This window comes from Pristiophorus japonicus, chromosome 11 (genome assembly GCF_044704955.1).
Source record: "Pristiophorus japonicus isolate sPriJap1 chromosome 11, sPriJap1.hap1, whole genome shotgun sequence".
In the NCBI taxonomy this organism is placed as follows: Eukaryota; Metazoa; Chordata; class Chondrichthyes; family Pristiophoridae; genus Pristiophorus; species Pristiophorus japonicus.
Window position 1 is genome coordinate 179,981,439 of NC_091987.1, and position 14,807 is coordinate 179,996,245.

At 44.2% G+C, this 14,807-nt stretch overlaps 1 protein-coding gene across 1 annotated transcript in view; it reads left to right on the plus strand.

Moving 5' to 3' along the window:
• The first annotated feature begins 1,068 nt into the window (after window positions 1-1,068).
• The window catches only part of slc37a2 (solute carrier family 37 member 2), a 62,703-nt gene continuing 48,964 nt past the window's right edge, over window positions 1,069-14,807 (plus strand). Inside the window, exon 1 of the mRNA XM_070893106.1 lies at window positions 1,069-1,533. Within this exon, the coding sequence (XP_070749207.1) occupies window positions 1,472-1,533 (62 nt within the window). The 5' untranslated portion in view covers window positions 1,069-1,471. The remainder of the gene's footprint in view (window positions 1,534-14,807) is intronic.

The following is a 14,807-nucleotide window of genomic DNA, read 5'->3' on the forward strand; positions in this document are numbered from 1 at the left end:
AAGGCAATGGCTTTGGTCTTCCCAATATTTAATTATAGAAAATTCCTGCTCATCCAGTACTGGATGTCGGACTAGCAGTCTGACAATTTAGAGACCATGGAGGGGTCAAGAGAAGTGGTGGTGAGGTAGAGCTGGGTGTCGTCAGCGTACATGTGGAAACAGATGCCTTTTTTTGGATGGTATCGCCAAGGGTCAGCATATAGATGAGAAATAGGAGGGGGCCAAGGATAGATCCTTTTGGGGGGGGGGAACGCCAGCGGTAACGATGTGGGAGTGGGAAGGGAAGCTATTGCAGGGGATTTTCTGGCTACGATTAGATAAGAATGGAACCAGGCGAGTGCAGTCCCACCCAGTTGGACGATGGTGGAGAGGTGTTGGAGGAGGATGGAATGGTCAACCATGTCAAAGGCTGCAGACAGGTCGAGAAGGATGAAGAGGGATAGTTTACCTTTGTCAGTCACAAAGGATGTCATTTGTGACTTTGATGAGGTCCGTTTAGGTACTTTGCCAGTGGTGGAAACCATATTGAAGGGATTCAAACATGGAGGTCTGGGAAAGATGGACACGTTATGATGGGATGTACTGCCTGAAAGGGTGATAGACGCAGATTGAATAGTAACTTTCAAAATGGAATTGGATAAATACTTGAAGAGAAAAAATATGCGGGGCTATGGGAAAGAGCAGGGGAAGAGGAATGAGTGGCCTCCTTCTCTGCTGTATGATTCTATGAAACCATTCAAACATTTTTCATTTAATAAATATAGCGTTTAGTTCGTAAACTGCCTTGGAGATAAAGAAAATCGATTGCATTTCCTCAGGTGAATGATTTAAGATGAGACCAACAACGTTTTAAGCACAACTTTCACCGTCTCTATGGAAAAGTACTTTCAGGAACCAATCACTGATTTTAAGCACAGCGTGATCTTGATGAGATTTTCTTTTCTTTGGCAGCTGAACTCCACCCAGTCTGAGCTGCGGGTTTGCAGAGCTCCTCGCTCGTCAGTTTCATTGGCTTGTTTGTTTCTCGCTCGTCAGGTTCAGCCGGGTCACATGCTGCGGTGGGTGGAAAATCTCCAAACCCGGGCTGGCTGCTGCTGAGTCGTCCTATGGACAGGCTGCCTTGGGGTGTGCAGTGACAGCATTTGGGCATATGATTGAATCCCAGTGTTCAGCTGATTAGTGCCGGAAGCCTCTGCAGGGCGACATTTGTAACCTAGCCCCGCGGTTGGCTACATTATTATTCATTGTTTCCATGTAAAGTGTTACATCACACGGGGCCGTATGGATACAGCGGCAGTTTTAAGCCAGACCTCCCATTCCAGACTTCAATCACGGACACCGCTCTCCTCCCAACGCTGGGGCAATTGCTGAGCCTGAGAATCGTTGCGGAGTTTGTCCAGAAAGAAGCCCTCGGTGCTGCTTGCTTGTTGTCTTGTTCACTTCCGTTTCAGGCATTGTTACCGAGTGAATCATGTCCCGGTCTACGCTACCTCCAGGAATCCGCTGTATCCAGGCATTTTCCAGAGACAGCTGGTAAGGACCGTTTTTGTTGTGTGGCTGAATATCCATTGCCACCCGGTAACCTAGCCGGTGTTAGTCTTCGGTTAAAGGCGACCTTTTCCCCCACCCCCTCCTTGTTAGGATATCAACTAACGAGAGAAGGACAAAGAAAGCTTCCCCGCGGCACACAGTCTTGCGGGTCTTTCTTCTCTTGTCTGTCTGCTTAGCTCCTTCTTTATGTATCTCTGTCTCCCTCTGTGTGAATGCCTTCTATTTCTGTCTGTGTCCGGCCGTGTTGCCTCTGCTGCCCCTCGCCCTGCTATTCCTAGGACTTGTGGGGGTGGGGGGTTTGCCTCACCTCCTCGAAAGATGATAAAATGTGCTAACTTTCGAGTTAAAGATGGTGACCGAGAGAATGAGCTCGTTTCAGAGTCATAAATACACTTGTCTGCAAACAGCATAGTCCACTCGGACTGTGCCACTGAACCAGGCTACCCACAGTGCAACATGAGGGTGAAGAGTGGGATTATCTTTCCTCCATTGAGTAGTATATGTGTGGAATAAATCCCAGTAACAGCAGTTAATGCTGTGCCAGTCACATCTTCGAGCATCTGGATAACTGTCTGGTTTAGGGTGGGACTGAAGGTTGGAAGAGTGTTTACGGAGGTGATCTAACTAACTCTCCTTGGGATCCTGTGCTATTGGGTTGATGAAGATGGGACTTGGGGAAAACTGCCAGCCAGGCCTGAATAAAGGTGTAAGTGTAAATAGATACTGTAGAGTTTTACGGGGTTATCTTTGGAGGACAGGAAGAAACATTTTCTTCAAGAAACTAAAGTAGAACCCATGATAGAGCAGGTGAATTGTCTGAATATAATTTCATGCTTCTCTCTGTTGCTTGGCGTGCTGGTGAGAGAATCCTTCAGTTACAGGTACTTCACAAACTCTGCAACTTTAATTTGTTACCTTGCGAGGTGGCTTCTCCACTCCTCCTGGATCTGAGTCAGAAGGTTGTGGGTTCAAGTTCCACTCCAGGAACCTGTAGCACACAAAATTGAAGCTGACGCTCCAGTGCCGTGCAGAGGGAGTGCTGCACTGTTGAAGGTGTCGTCTTTCAGATGAGACCTTAAATCGAGGCCCTGTCTGTGCTCTCGTGGATGTAAAACATCCCACAGCATTATTTCGAAGAAGAGCGGCGTGAGTTATCCCTGGTGTCCTGGAAAATATTTATCCCTCAATCAACATAACAACAAAACAGATTCTCTGGGAACTTGCTTATGCACAAATTGGCTGCTGCGTTTCCCAAATTACAACAGTACCTACACTCCAAGTACTTCATTGGCTGTAAAGTGTTGGAGATGTCAGGTGGCTGTGAAAGGTGCTATAGAAATCTAATCCTTTCTCCTTGTTGTTCTTTCATGCTTTGTGCTTTGCTCTTTATTATTTTCTCTGCTTCTCCACCCTGCAGCTCTTCCTGGTTCTATCCTCCCTTCCCACCGGTGCTGTGAAAGGCCTTGAAATAATAGCCACAATGGTGTTCTCTTTCTCTCCCAAATTCCTTGCTGTTGAGCTTGACTCAACAGGCACCAGGGATTGAAGTTGGAACCTTCATAGTCTGTACCATGGTTCAGCCAGTTAACTAACTGAGCTGTTGGTATCAGCCAGCATCGTGCAACCAAAGATGTTTCATAGCACAGGAGGAGATCATTTGGCCCATGTCTATGCCAGCTCTTTGCTAGAGGAATCGGCTACTATCTCCACACAGCTGTGTATCATCTGCTTTAAATGTTTAATCACCTTTCCTTTAAAATTAAATAGTCTTTGCATCAATCACTCCCTTTTTGATGATGCATTTCATGCTCCAACAATCCTTTGTAGAGAAATTTCTCCTGACCGCCGTCTTCCTCTTGGTGACAATTTAAGATTGCTCATTGATAACTGGGATGTGAGTAATCAGAGGAAATAATATTTCCCTATTCATCACATTAAAACCCCTCAAGTTTAAAACCTAAAATCAAACTATTATATCTCATTCTAACTTCTGCAGAAGACGGTAGTGTAGTGGTTATGTTATTGGACTGGACTAATATTCCAGAGGCTTAGACTAATGATCTGGAGATACAAGTTCAAATCCCACTATAATAGCAAGAAAATTTAAATTCAGTTAATTAAATAAATCTGGAATAAAAAGCTAGTCTCATTATTGGTTACAATGTAATTACCAGATTGTTGTAAATACCCATTTGGTTCACTAATGTCCTTTCTTAAGGAAAGAAATCTGCCGTCCTTACCTAGTCTGGCCTATGTGTGACTCCAGACCCACAGCAATGTAGTTGACTTTTAACTGCCCTCTGAAATGGCCTAGCAAGCCATTCTATTGTATCAAACGGCTATGCCTTCACCACACTGACTGCAGTAGTTTAAGGCGGCGGCGGCTCACCACCATCTTCTCGAGCGTAATTAAGGATGGGCAATAAATGCTGGCCTTGCCAGTGACGCCACATCCCGTGAATGAATTAAAAAAAAAAAGACAAGTGATTTGATCATTTATTTCATTGCTATTTGTGGGAGCTTGCTGTGCAAAAATTGGCTGTCTCATTTCCTACATTGCAACAATGACTACACTTCAGATGCCCTGAGGTCATGAAAGGTGCTATATGAATGCAAGTCTTAGCTTCTTGCACTAACCAGTTAAAAGAAACAAAGTGTGAGGTCATTCATTTTGGACCAATTAAAAATAGATGAGTATTGTTTAAATGGTGAAAAGCTAGGAGCAGTGGACGTCCAACGTGATTTCATCATAGGCAGTCCCTCGAAATTGAAGACTTGCTTCCACTCTTGAGTTCTTGGGTGATGGAACAGTCCAAGAGATTTAGGTCCATGTGATTAGCAACAAAAAATAATCAAAAGGTCTAATGGAATATCGCCCTTTTATATCTCGAGGGCTAAAATATAAAGGGACGGAAATTTTTGCTACAGCTATACAAAGCCTTGGGTAAATCACATCTGGAGTATTGTGTACAGCTCTAGGCACCGCACTTCAGAAAGGAGTGCAGTGCAGGTTCACCAGAATGTAACTGGCTCCAAGGCTTCAATTGAGGAGAGATTACATAAACTAGGCTTATATTCTCTGGAATATAGAAGGTTAAGGGGGATTTGATTGAGGATTTTTAGGGTTTTGAAAGGAATTGATGGGGTAGATGGTGAGAAACATTTTCCACTGGTGAGGGTCTATGACAAGGGGACATAACTTTTTAAAAATCAGAAACAGGCCATTCAGGAGAGAAGTTAGGAAACACTTTGCACAGTGTGATAGAAGTGTAGAACACTCTTACAAAAAGCAATAGGTGTTAACTCAATTAATAATTTTTAAATCTGAGATTGATAGATTATTTCTAGCCAAAGGTATTGAGGGATTATGGAGTTAGAATACAGACTAGCTATGATCGCAATGAATGGCAGAACAGGCTTGACGATCTGAATGGCCTCCTCCTGTTGCTATAAGCTTTAGTTGAAAAAGGAAGCACACACACATTAGAATTTGGTCTGTGAAAGGGAAACTGAGATGACTTGGAATGTGGCTGAGGCTGAGCACGTGCAGTAAATACAATCCCAAAATCAGGAAACTCTGACTAAGCAAACATGACTCTAAATGGATTAACAAACTAAAAGTAAGAGAAGAAAAATGGCCAGTACAAATCCTTCAATGTCTGAAGCATTTTGGGACATTGTGAAAATGCTACATTAATGGAAGTCCTGTTTTCCTTACAAATCCTGCAGAGTGAATGGAGAAGGTGTTAACTGGGATGAATATAAGATATTATAGAAAAAGCCAATCCAGAATATATTAAATTGTGTTGGAGAACTAAAGGTAATTTTAGGACCGATATCAGAAAATTTGTCTGATGTGTAAAATAACATTCCAGATAGAGTAATGGAGGCTAAAGCCTTGGAATCTTAAAGAAATCATTGAATGCTGCAATGATTAGAACATTGGGATCCTCCTGAATAGATGAATTAAGATGGGCCGAACAGCTTTCCAAGTCTAGTTATCTTGTGACCTTGTAAAATGGTGCTTGGCAGATTTTAGGGGTTTAGCAGAAGAGCCTCATCATATCTTCACACTGATATCAGGGAGATGTGATAATTGGCATAGTTTGCATCATCGCATTGACTGAAGGGAGAAAAACTTGCTTAAACATGTTTTCATGGTTAGGTAATCCGAATTGGACATTTTTAAAGAAAACATACCCAGCCAGTACATCCTGGGTTGTGCAAACACTCATATTTTGAGTCAAGATTCAAAACCGTGTGGCAGTGTTTCATTTATACCTCCTGGATGTGAGCAGGTGTCCAATTATTTTCTAAAACAAGAACAGCTTCCAGTAGAACTGAAGGTTGGCTCTAGCTGTGATTCGATCAGGAGTTGCAGAGCCAGAACAGACCAACATGGAGTCCTGTTTATACATGCTTGCAGTTGACTGGTTCTTGATGATGTGGGGTGGTTTAATCGCTGCTTTACACCTTAATGTGAGCAAATCCACATTCTGAAAACCTTCTATTTATTGACCAATTTACTGGTATTTGCACAGTGTTATATTCCAGATACCATGATAGTGGCTCTCCCATGGGGTTAAGGTTGTCTGCTCCGGTTTGACTTATTCCTGGAGATTTGATCACATGGCATTCCATTCCATGACTGCTCAAGTGCTGTTTAATCACATGATATTTGATCACTTGCCACTTACCCATTGTTTGCAAATGTTATTGCCTTAGTTGAGTGCAATGAGAAACACCAAGTAAATACCACTGATTCAACAAAGCTTCATCAATGTACTTTCTAACTAAAGGTGGTACAATTTATGGCTTTTTACAATACCCAGCAAGTTCTAAAAAATAATAAATAAAACCCAACCTAATTCAATTCACTGACTTCCACACCCCACCACTGTAGCCTAGCTTTAGGAAGGTGCGGCTCACTCCATAGGGAGAAGCACCAATCTGCCTGACTCCTGGAACAAAATGCATTATACCACATCGCAGGCCGCCATCAACACTCCCTCGCTCCAATTTGCGTCGCGCGCGCTCTCGCCTTCCTCCAGTTGCTTTCTCAGGACTAGTGGAGATTTCAGGCAATTTTCATTGGCTCGATGACGACAATGAAATGGTGTTTCTAAATATCGGGGCGATGAACAGGCCCCAGACAACACTGCTTGGTGGCAAGCCATGACACCCGGGGTAATGCACATGCACAAACCGTGTAAGCAACAGTTTGTATTTATATAGCGCCTTTTAACGTAGTAAAACGCCTCAAGGCACTATACAGGAATGTTATAAGACAAAATATTTGACACTAAGCCACATGAGAAATTAGGGCAGATGACCCAAAGCTTGGTCAAAGAGGTCGGTTTCAAGGAGCGAGTTTAGAAGCATAGAAATTTACAGCGCAGAAGGAGGCCATTGTGTCCGCGCCGGCCAACAAAGAGCCGCACGGCCCTCACTCAGCAGTCCTGAAGGTTACATATAAACCTACGAACAATGGCGGACAAGTAAAGAGCATCTGGCCCAACTCGTCTACCCCGTGTATCGCAACATTTTGCATGACACCCCACCCGGAGCCATGCGATCTTCTGGGAGAGGCAAAAAAATAATTAAAAATCCAGACCAATTGGGGGGGGGGAAAAATCTGGGAAAATTCCCCTCTGATCCATTCTGGCAATCAAAACTAGTCCAGGAGATCACTCTGGCTGCATTAGATTCCCTGAAGTACTTGCCATCATATCTGCGCCAGCCAACAAGAGATTATCCAGTCTAATCCCACTTACCAGCTCTAGGTCTGTAACCCTGCAGGTTATGGCACTTCAAATGCCCCTCCAAGCACCTTATAAATGTGGTACTGTTTCTGCCTGTACCACCCTTCCAGGCAGCAAGTTCCAGATCCCCACAACCCTCTGTGTGAAGAAGCTTCCCCTTAAATCCCCCCTAAACCTTCCACCAACTATCTTAAACCTTTAGGGAGGGAATTCCAGAAATAGGGGCCTGGGCAACAGAATACAAGTACCGTTTCTCCTGAGTCACCAGGAGCGGAGCTCGGGAGACCAATCGCCTGTTCCGATAGACTCCATCCCAAGGCAGGAGGGTTGGCGCTACATGGGGTAGGTTCTAGTGAATTGGCCAATGTAATGTTAGACACATTGTAATGTATAATATATTGTTAGTCACTGACTTGTTGTGATTTAAATAAGTGCTTTTTTTTTTACAAAGCATTAATGCTGTTGCTGGTATTTACAGATTCATGTTCACATTTTTATAGCAGTTGTAAATCAGTGACCTTGGTGATTTATTATCTGATTAGCCATGTACTCCATTTTATGTTTTCAAAGTCTAAGTGCCACAGGAAGCTGATGTGAAGGATGTGCCAGGTTGCAGATGGGGAAGATGCAAATAGAAGCACTGCAGGGAGGGGTCTCTTATAGTTTGGTAGTCCAAGAATCTGAATGTAGAAGGGGAAATTTTGGGGAGAGGTTTCTAGAAGTCTGGGAGAGTTGGGATATAGCAATACTGACAGGGGGATTGGTAAGGTTGGAAGCAATGGATTGTGAAGTGGAGTATGGGAGTAGCTGCTGGGGTCTGGGGATATGAGAAACCGGATGTGAGTATGTGGGGGTGCTGTAGTTTTGGGCTATTGTAGAGAACACAAAATGGTGATGGTCTGTCAGCACTATGCTGTCAGTGTTGGTGAGGAGGTTTGAGGGTCCTTCAATAATTTAGGGAGAGGGGGCCCTGGCACCTGTGGATGGTGGGGTGTGGTCTAGAGCTATTGGTGAGAGGGCATAGGATATAGTGGTGGGTAGGGGGGAGAAATGAAAGAGAATGGAGGCAGTAAACCTTCAATTCCTTCAACACCCCCTCAAAATATTTGGAACTGCACTTTTCCAGCACTGAGTTGGAAAGTTTGTTTGTTTGTTTTAAATGTTTAATGTATCATTCCCCTCAGGCCAAAGCTATTCAGATTTTAAAAATGCAGCATGTCTATGTTCATGTTGGCTGTGGGATCCACCCACACCTATGTTTGCAAACTTTTGGTGTAGGGTATGGGCCCGAGATGTATTTTTATTCATACTTTCTGGCGGACTCTGTTTGTGGTCCTGCAGCAAGCATTCTTCTGTGATGCTTTCCTATTGAAGCTTTGCAGCAATTGCCTCAAGGGTTATCTTAGATTTCAGTTTTAATCATAAGAAAATAATTTGATCGGGTCAGATTAGTGATTTTTATTGTTTGTCACGCAGTAAAATAACTTTCCACCCTTGAAAGTGGCCCTGCTCCTTTAAATGTGCTCTTGTTTTCTTAATGCCTTTAAATTATCACAGGTATGATGGATGTGGCACATTATTTGCAATGTGGAAAAGTCTGAGGAGATGAGAAGAACATTTTGTTTTGCAAAGAATGGGTGGAACTGTCTGTTTGGAGGAGGAGTGCTATTGAGACATCCCAGGTTTTGGTTCCAAAGCCAGTGTAGCTGAGATATCAACTTGGATAGGGTGGGTTTTGCAGGAAAACTCCATCCTTCCACTTGGGTACCACAGGAAAAAGCTGGAGTAATCTGTATAATCTGGAAACCTTAGCTACAATCCATGTGATTACATTAGTAAAGTTCAAAGTGTAGAGCATGGAATCTTAATAGGAGGCCATTTGGCCTATCTTGCCTCTGAAAGAGCTCTTTGAAAGAGCTACTGAATTAGTCCCTCTTTCTCCATCGCCTTGCAATTTTTACCTCCAAGTATTTATCCAGTTCATTTTTGAAAGTTACTGTTTAATCTGCTTCCACCACCCTTTCAAGCAGTGCATTCCAGATTTTAACAACTCTTAAAGAAATATCCCCTCCTCTCCTGGATCTTTTGCCAATTATCTTTGCACTGGGCAGTGCAAACAGCTTCTACCTATTTACTTGATCAAAACCCCTCATCATTTTGAATGCCTCCATTAAATCTCCTCCCCTTCCCCCCCGCCGCCCCCCCCTTTAAATCTGTGCTCTAAGCCGAACAATCCCAGCTTCTCGTCTCGCCACATAACTGATGTCCCTCATCTCTTGGATAAATGAATCCTTGTCTGGACCAACAGAGCGACCCGAGAAGCCATGAAGACATGAACATTTGGCAAGGGCTAGTGACTGAAAACCTCTTCTGTAGAAAATGGTGACTGAGCAATTCGGAACTCTTCACATCCAACGTATAAGGAATTGCAAACTGATTGACGTTACCATGCCCATCATCACATTATCTTAGGAAATGTTATATTTATCACGTCCATCCGCTTGTGTTTCGCTCTCGCTCGCTCGCACCCCCGTCCCCTGTCCCCAAGCTCCTCTGATAGGTAAGTGGGTAAAGTTCACACTGACCAATCCCAGGTTTGATGCGGAGTCAGTTGATTTTGATGGGTGCAGCACTCAGGCTGTTACAATTGACGCAATTCCCCCTGGGCTAGACAGAAAAAGCTAGCTGAGGCTTCTATGTTTCTAGAGGAATGTGTGTGTGTTTCTGGGACATAGGAACAGGAGTTGGCCATTCAATCCCATCGAGCCTGCTCCGCCATTCAATTAGTTCTTGGCTGATCTGTATCTTAAATCCAGTTGCCTACCTTTGCTCCATATCATCCAGAAGAGGTGTGGACCCAGGGGCAGCATGGGCCAGCCCACTGTGATATGTGTGCGCACTAGGTCTGTGCAGCAGAGCTGGTCTCCAGTTGTCTTGGTTAATCCTTGCCACTGGACCAAGACCTGGCTCTGTCAAGCCCGTGTTTTGGCTGGTTTTTAAAAATCCACGCACCAGCGTCTTCCACCCTTCAATATGTAGTTCAGGACCTGGAATATTAGGTCCTTCATTGAAACACCTGTGAACTCATTGAACTCAACCTTTTTTGATGCGGCAGCAAGTCAGCCTTGATTTGAGGGACCGCCTAAGAAGAATAATAATATCACTGGATACCCTTGCTTAACAATCCTATTGATCTCCGTCTTGAAAGCTCCAATTGTTACAGTAACCATAGCTTCTTTTTGGGGTGGGGCGTGGGGGGAGAAAGCAATGTTTCTGGGTGGTGTGTGAGAATGGGCTTGAGCTTGGCTGTGATGCCCAACACGTGATCTAGGCTAAAACATTCCTAATGGTCGTTGATTTGCAAATACTTAAACTGTGCAGTGATGCTGCTTGGTGTCTGTTTCTGTAACGCGAGGAGTGGCCAACTTTATCCAGTATTTATCCACTTCTATGTTGAAAGTTTTAAGAAGTGAAGTTGCACAGCTGGCCTTTTATGTTTTGGCTTGTAAATCAGTCATGTTACATTCTGGCAGTGTACATTTACCCCAAATAGATTCCTTCAAAATGTAATCTTGCAAAGTACTGATAGCTTTGGATGTGTGAAATTTTGCTAATTTCCTGTTTTTAAAAAAAAATGTTGGCTTGATAGCATGTAACTAAACATAAACATGATGTTAAGGAGCCTGACGGACGACTGGGGTGTAGAAGTACTCCCCTTAGTCCTCTTGTCCCAAGTCGTGGAAAATACATGGAATAGAATGCCAGCCCAAACAGAGTGCTGTGACCGTTCAACTGTTCTTATTTCAAAACATACTAAAGGAAGATAATGTCTGACTGCAACTGGAGGTAAGAGTTGAGTTATAGATAGGTGATTGACCATGGAACATGATCAAGGGCATTGTATCATTGGTGCATCCTGTCCCTCCCCACCTCCACATTTTCATTGAATCCCAATTCTGTACATGAGCCAGTCTGCAGCTGAACGAGGTGGTTCCTTGCTGCCGAGGCACTGCAAAACAACAACCCAGGATTGAATAACACAGGTGGAATGACAGGCCGATATAGCGCAGGTTTGCTTAACTATTTTCAGTGATCAGGTGGGTGTTTTTAGAGCTTTACTATAGTGCTTTTTCACATCAAAAGGGTTTGGAAGTTCCTCACTCAGTGAATTACATTTTGAAATAATAGTATTGTTCCATGAATGAAATATTGCAGCACGCTCCCGCAAACATTGTGGTGGTAGTTTTTGTTTTGGTAAATTGGCAGAGGGAGAAATGTTGGTCAGGACACTGGGATACTCTGTCCTTCGAATAATGCCGTAGAATTCTGGATCCACCTGAGTCAGCAGAACAGACAAGACAGTGCCTCAATGTAAAATCTTATCCAAAGGATAGCATCTTCAACAGTGCTGCAATTACAAGCTCAAGCCCAACGTGGGCCTTTTGTACTGATTGAGTTGTGCCATTTGTCGATAGTTTGGTAGATCAAGTGTGCACGATGGGTTCTTGTGTTCTTAACTTGGGTTACAGCAGTGTCAGCTGACCAGATTGGGGTGATTGTAACATTATAGACTAGGGAGGGGTCAGTTTACTGGACGATAATGCACATGATTATCTCCTGCCAGCCAGTGTGGTTTTGCTGTAATACTATTCGAGTGGTAAAATGTCTTTTTTCGTTCAAGGGATGTGGGCGTAGCTGGCAAGGCCAGCATTTATTGCCCTGGAGAGGATGGTGGTGAGCTGCCGCCTTGAATCGCTGCAGTCTGTGGTGAGGGTACTCCCACAGTGCTGTTGGGGAGGGAATTCCAGGATTTTGACCCAGCGTCAATGAAGGAATGACTATATACTTCCAAGTCAGGATGGTGTGTAACATGGAGGAGAACGTGGAGGTGATGGTGTTCCCATGCGCCTGCTGCTCTTGTCCCTCTAGGTGGTAGAGGTCGTCGGTTTGGGAGGTGCTGCCGAAGAAGCCTTGGCGAGTTGCTGCAGTGCATCTTGTAGATGGCACAGCAGCCACGGTGCGCTGATGAAGGGAGTGAATGTTTAAGATGGTGGATGTGGTACCAATCAAGCGGGCTGCTTTGTCCTGAATGGTGTCGAGCTTCTTGGGTGTTATTGGAGCCGCACTCATTCAGGCAAGTGGAGAGTATTCCATCACACTTGTGACTTTCGCCCTGTAGATGGTGGAAAGGCTTTGGGGAGTCAGGAGGTGAGACACTCTCCACAGAATACCCAGTCTCTGACCTGCTCTTGATGCCACAGTATTTGTGGCTGGTCCAGTTAACTTTCTGGTCAATGGTGGGGGATTTGGCGATGGTAATGCCGTTGAGTGTCAAGGGACGGTGGTAATCATCGTGTGGCGTGAATGTTACTTGGCACTTATCAGCCCAAGCCTGAATGTTGCCCAGGTCTTGCTGCAACTGTCGCATTTCTGATCATCTTTTAAAATAAACAAAAACCAATCTAATAACAAAATGGAAGACCATGCTCTGTGAAATGCTGCATGTGCTTTGGTGCTGATCCAGCCTGTTGGTGCAGTGATTTAGTTTAATCTGTTTTCAGGGAAGGAGGGAGCCACGTCCCAGGGCAGAAAATAGTGTTCCCTGATCACAGAAACTTCCAAATCACATTAGAAGTGTTGTCTGGTTTGCAGCTTGACATGTTGCATCCATGAAATGGGTTCCCTTTATCAGAAAAAAAGTTCTGTAATGTGCACCTGTTAATGGGAATGCCTGGATAAAGAGAATATTTCCACATATTCATTCGCTAGAGTTCTTGAGGGTTGGGGAAACTGAGAGGGGCGAAGAAACAGTTTCATTAACTACAGTCCTGCAAATATTTCTTCAGCTGCCCCAAGCTTTTCTCCTTTCTCTTTCCTTCCCCCTATCCCATCCAGCAAAAAGTGACGCATTGGGCTCCTGGAAAAGTCCCCTAACAATTCAATCAATCTTTTATGTGAATGCTTTTTACTTGATACAAATTGATTCTTTGTTTAAGTTTAGTGATTTAAAAAAAAGAAAAACACTTATTATTCTTGTGTATCAAAAGGTTATGTTTTAAAAGGATGGAGTGTGTGGGGGAGGCATGAGTGTCAAACCTTCATGGCTGGAGAGCTAGGATATCATGTACCAGTAACGTGCTGATCTTATCTGACATTTTATTACAACTTTGTATTCGGTGAAGTCTAATGGGACTATAAGGATGAAGCCAGTTTTTCATGTGATGGGAGGTCTCTGTAAAGCTGTCTCTCTACACTAACCACCCAGTCTAGTCCTGCTCTCCTCATTTCCCAAACCCCCTCATTTACCTTGTTTTTCAACCAACTACCTAATTCCCTATTGAAAGATTTTATGGACTCTGCTTCAACAGTTTGTAGAATTCCACATTCCAACAGTCCTCTGTATAAAGTACTTTTTTCCCAACCTGCCCTTCAATTCTTTTGGTGTGACTATCGTTGCCTATCTTAAATTTGAGCCCTCATTACAATCTTGTGATCAGTGGAAACCATCTATTACTATTTACCCATTCATAATCTTGACTATCTCCATCAGTCTATATGTAAGGTCAGGTAGGGTTCAGAACAAAACTGGGTCTAAGATTTTTTTAATATGCCAGGATCATCATCATAGGCAGTCCCTTGAAATCGAGGGAAGACTTGCTTCCGCTCTAAGTGAGTTCTTGGTTGACTGAATAGTCCAATACGGGAATTACAGTCCCTGTCACAGGTGGGACAGACAGTTGTTGGAAAGAAGGGTGGGACAGGTTTGCCGCATGCTCCTTCCGCTGCCTGCGCTTGTTTTCTGCATCCTCTCGGCGACCAGACTCAAGGTGCTCAGTGCCCTCCCAGATGCTCTTCCTCCACTTAGGGCAGTTTTTGGCTAGGGACTTCCAGGTGTCGGTGGGGATGTTGCATTTTATCAAGGAGGCTTTGAGTGTCCTTGAAATGTTTCCTCTACCCACCTGGGCTCGCTTGTCATGTAGGAGTTCTGAGTAGAGTGTTTGCTTAGCGAGTCTTGTGTCAGGCATGTGAACAATGTGGCCCGCCCAACGGAGCTGGTCGAGTATGGTCAGTGCTTCGATGCTGGGGATGTTGGCCTGATCGAGGACACTAATGTTGCTGCATCTGTCCTCCCAGGGGATTTGCAGGATCTTGCGGAGACATCGTTGGTGGTATTTCTCCAGCGATTTGAGATGTCTACTGTATATAGTCCACATCTGAGCCATACAGGAGGGCGCGGGTATCACTACTGCCCTGTAGACCATAAGCTTGGTGCCTGATCTCGACTTAACCGAGACTGCCTTTGACGCGAGTGTCCTCGACTCCATCCCGCAGCATGCTACCTGCCACCATCTCTGCAAAACCCCAGCCCTACACAAGATAGAAAAGGCCATCCGTCAGCTCAAGAACAACAAGGCATCAGGAGCAGATGGAATCCCCGCTGAAACACTAAAGTATAGCGGGGAGGGAATATTAGTATGAATGCATGTCCTCATC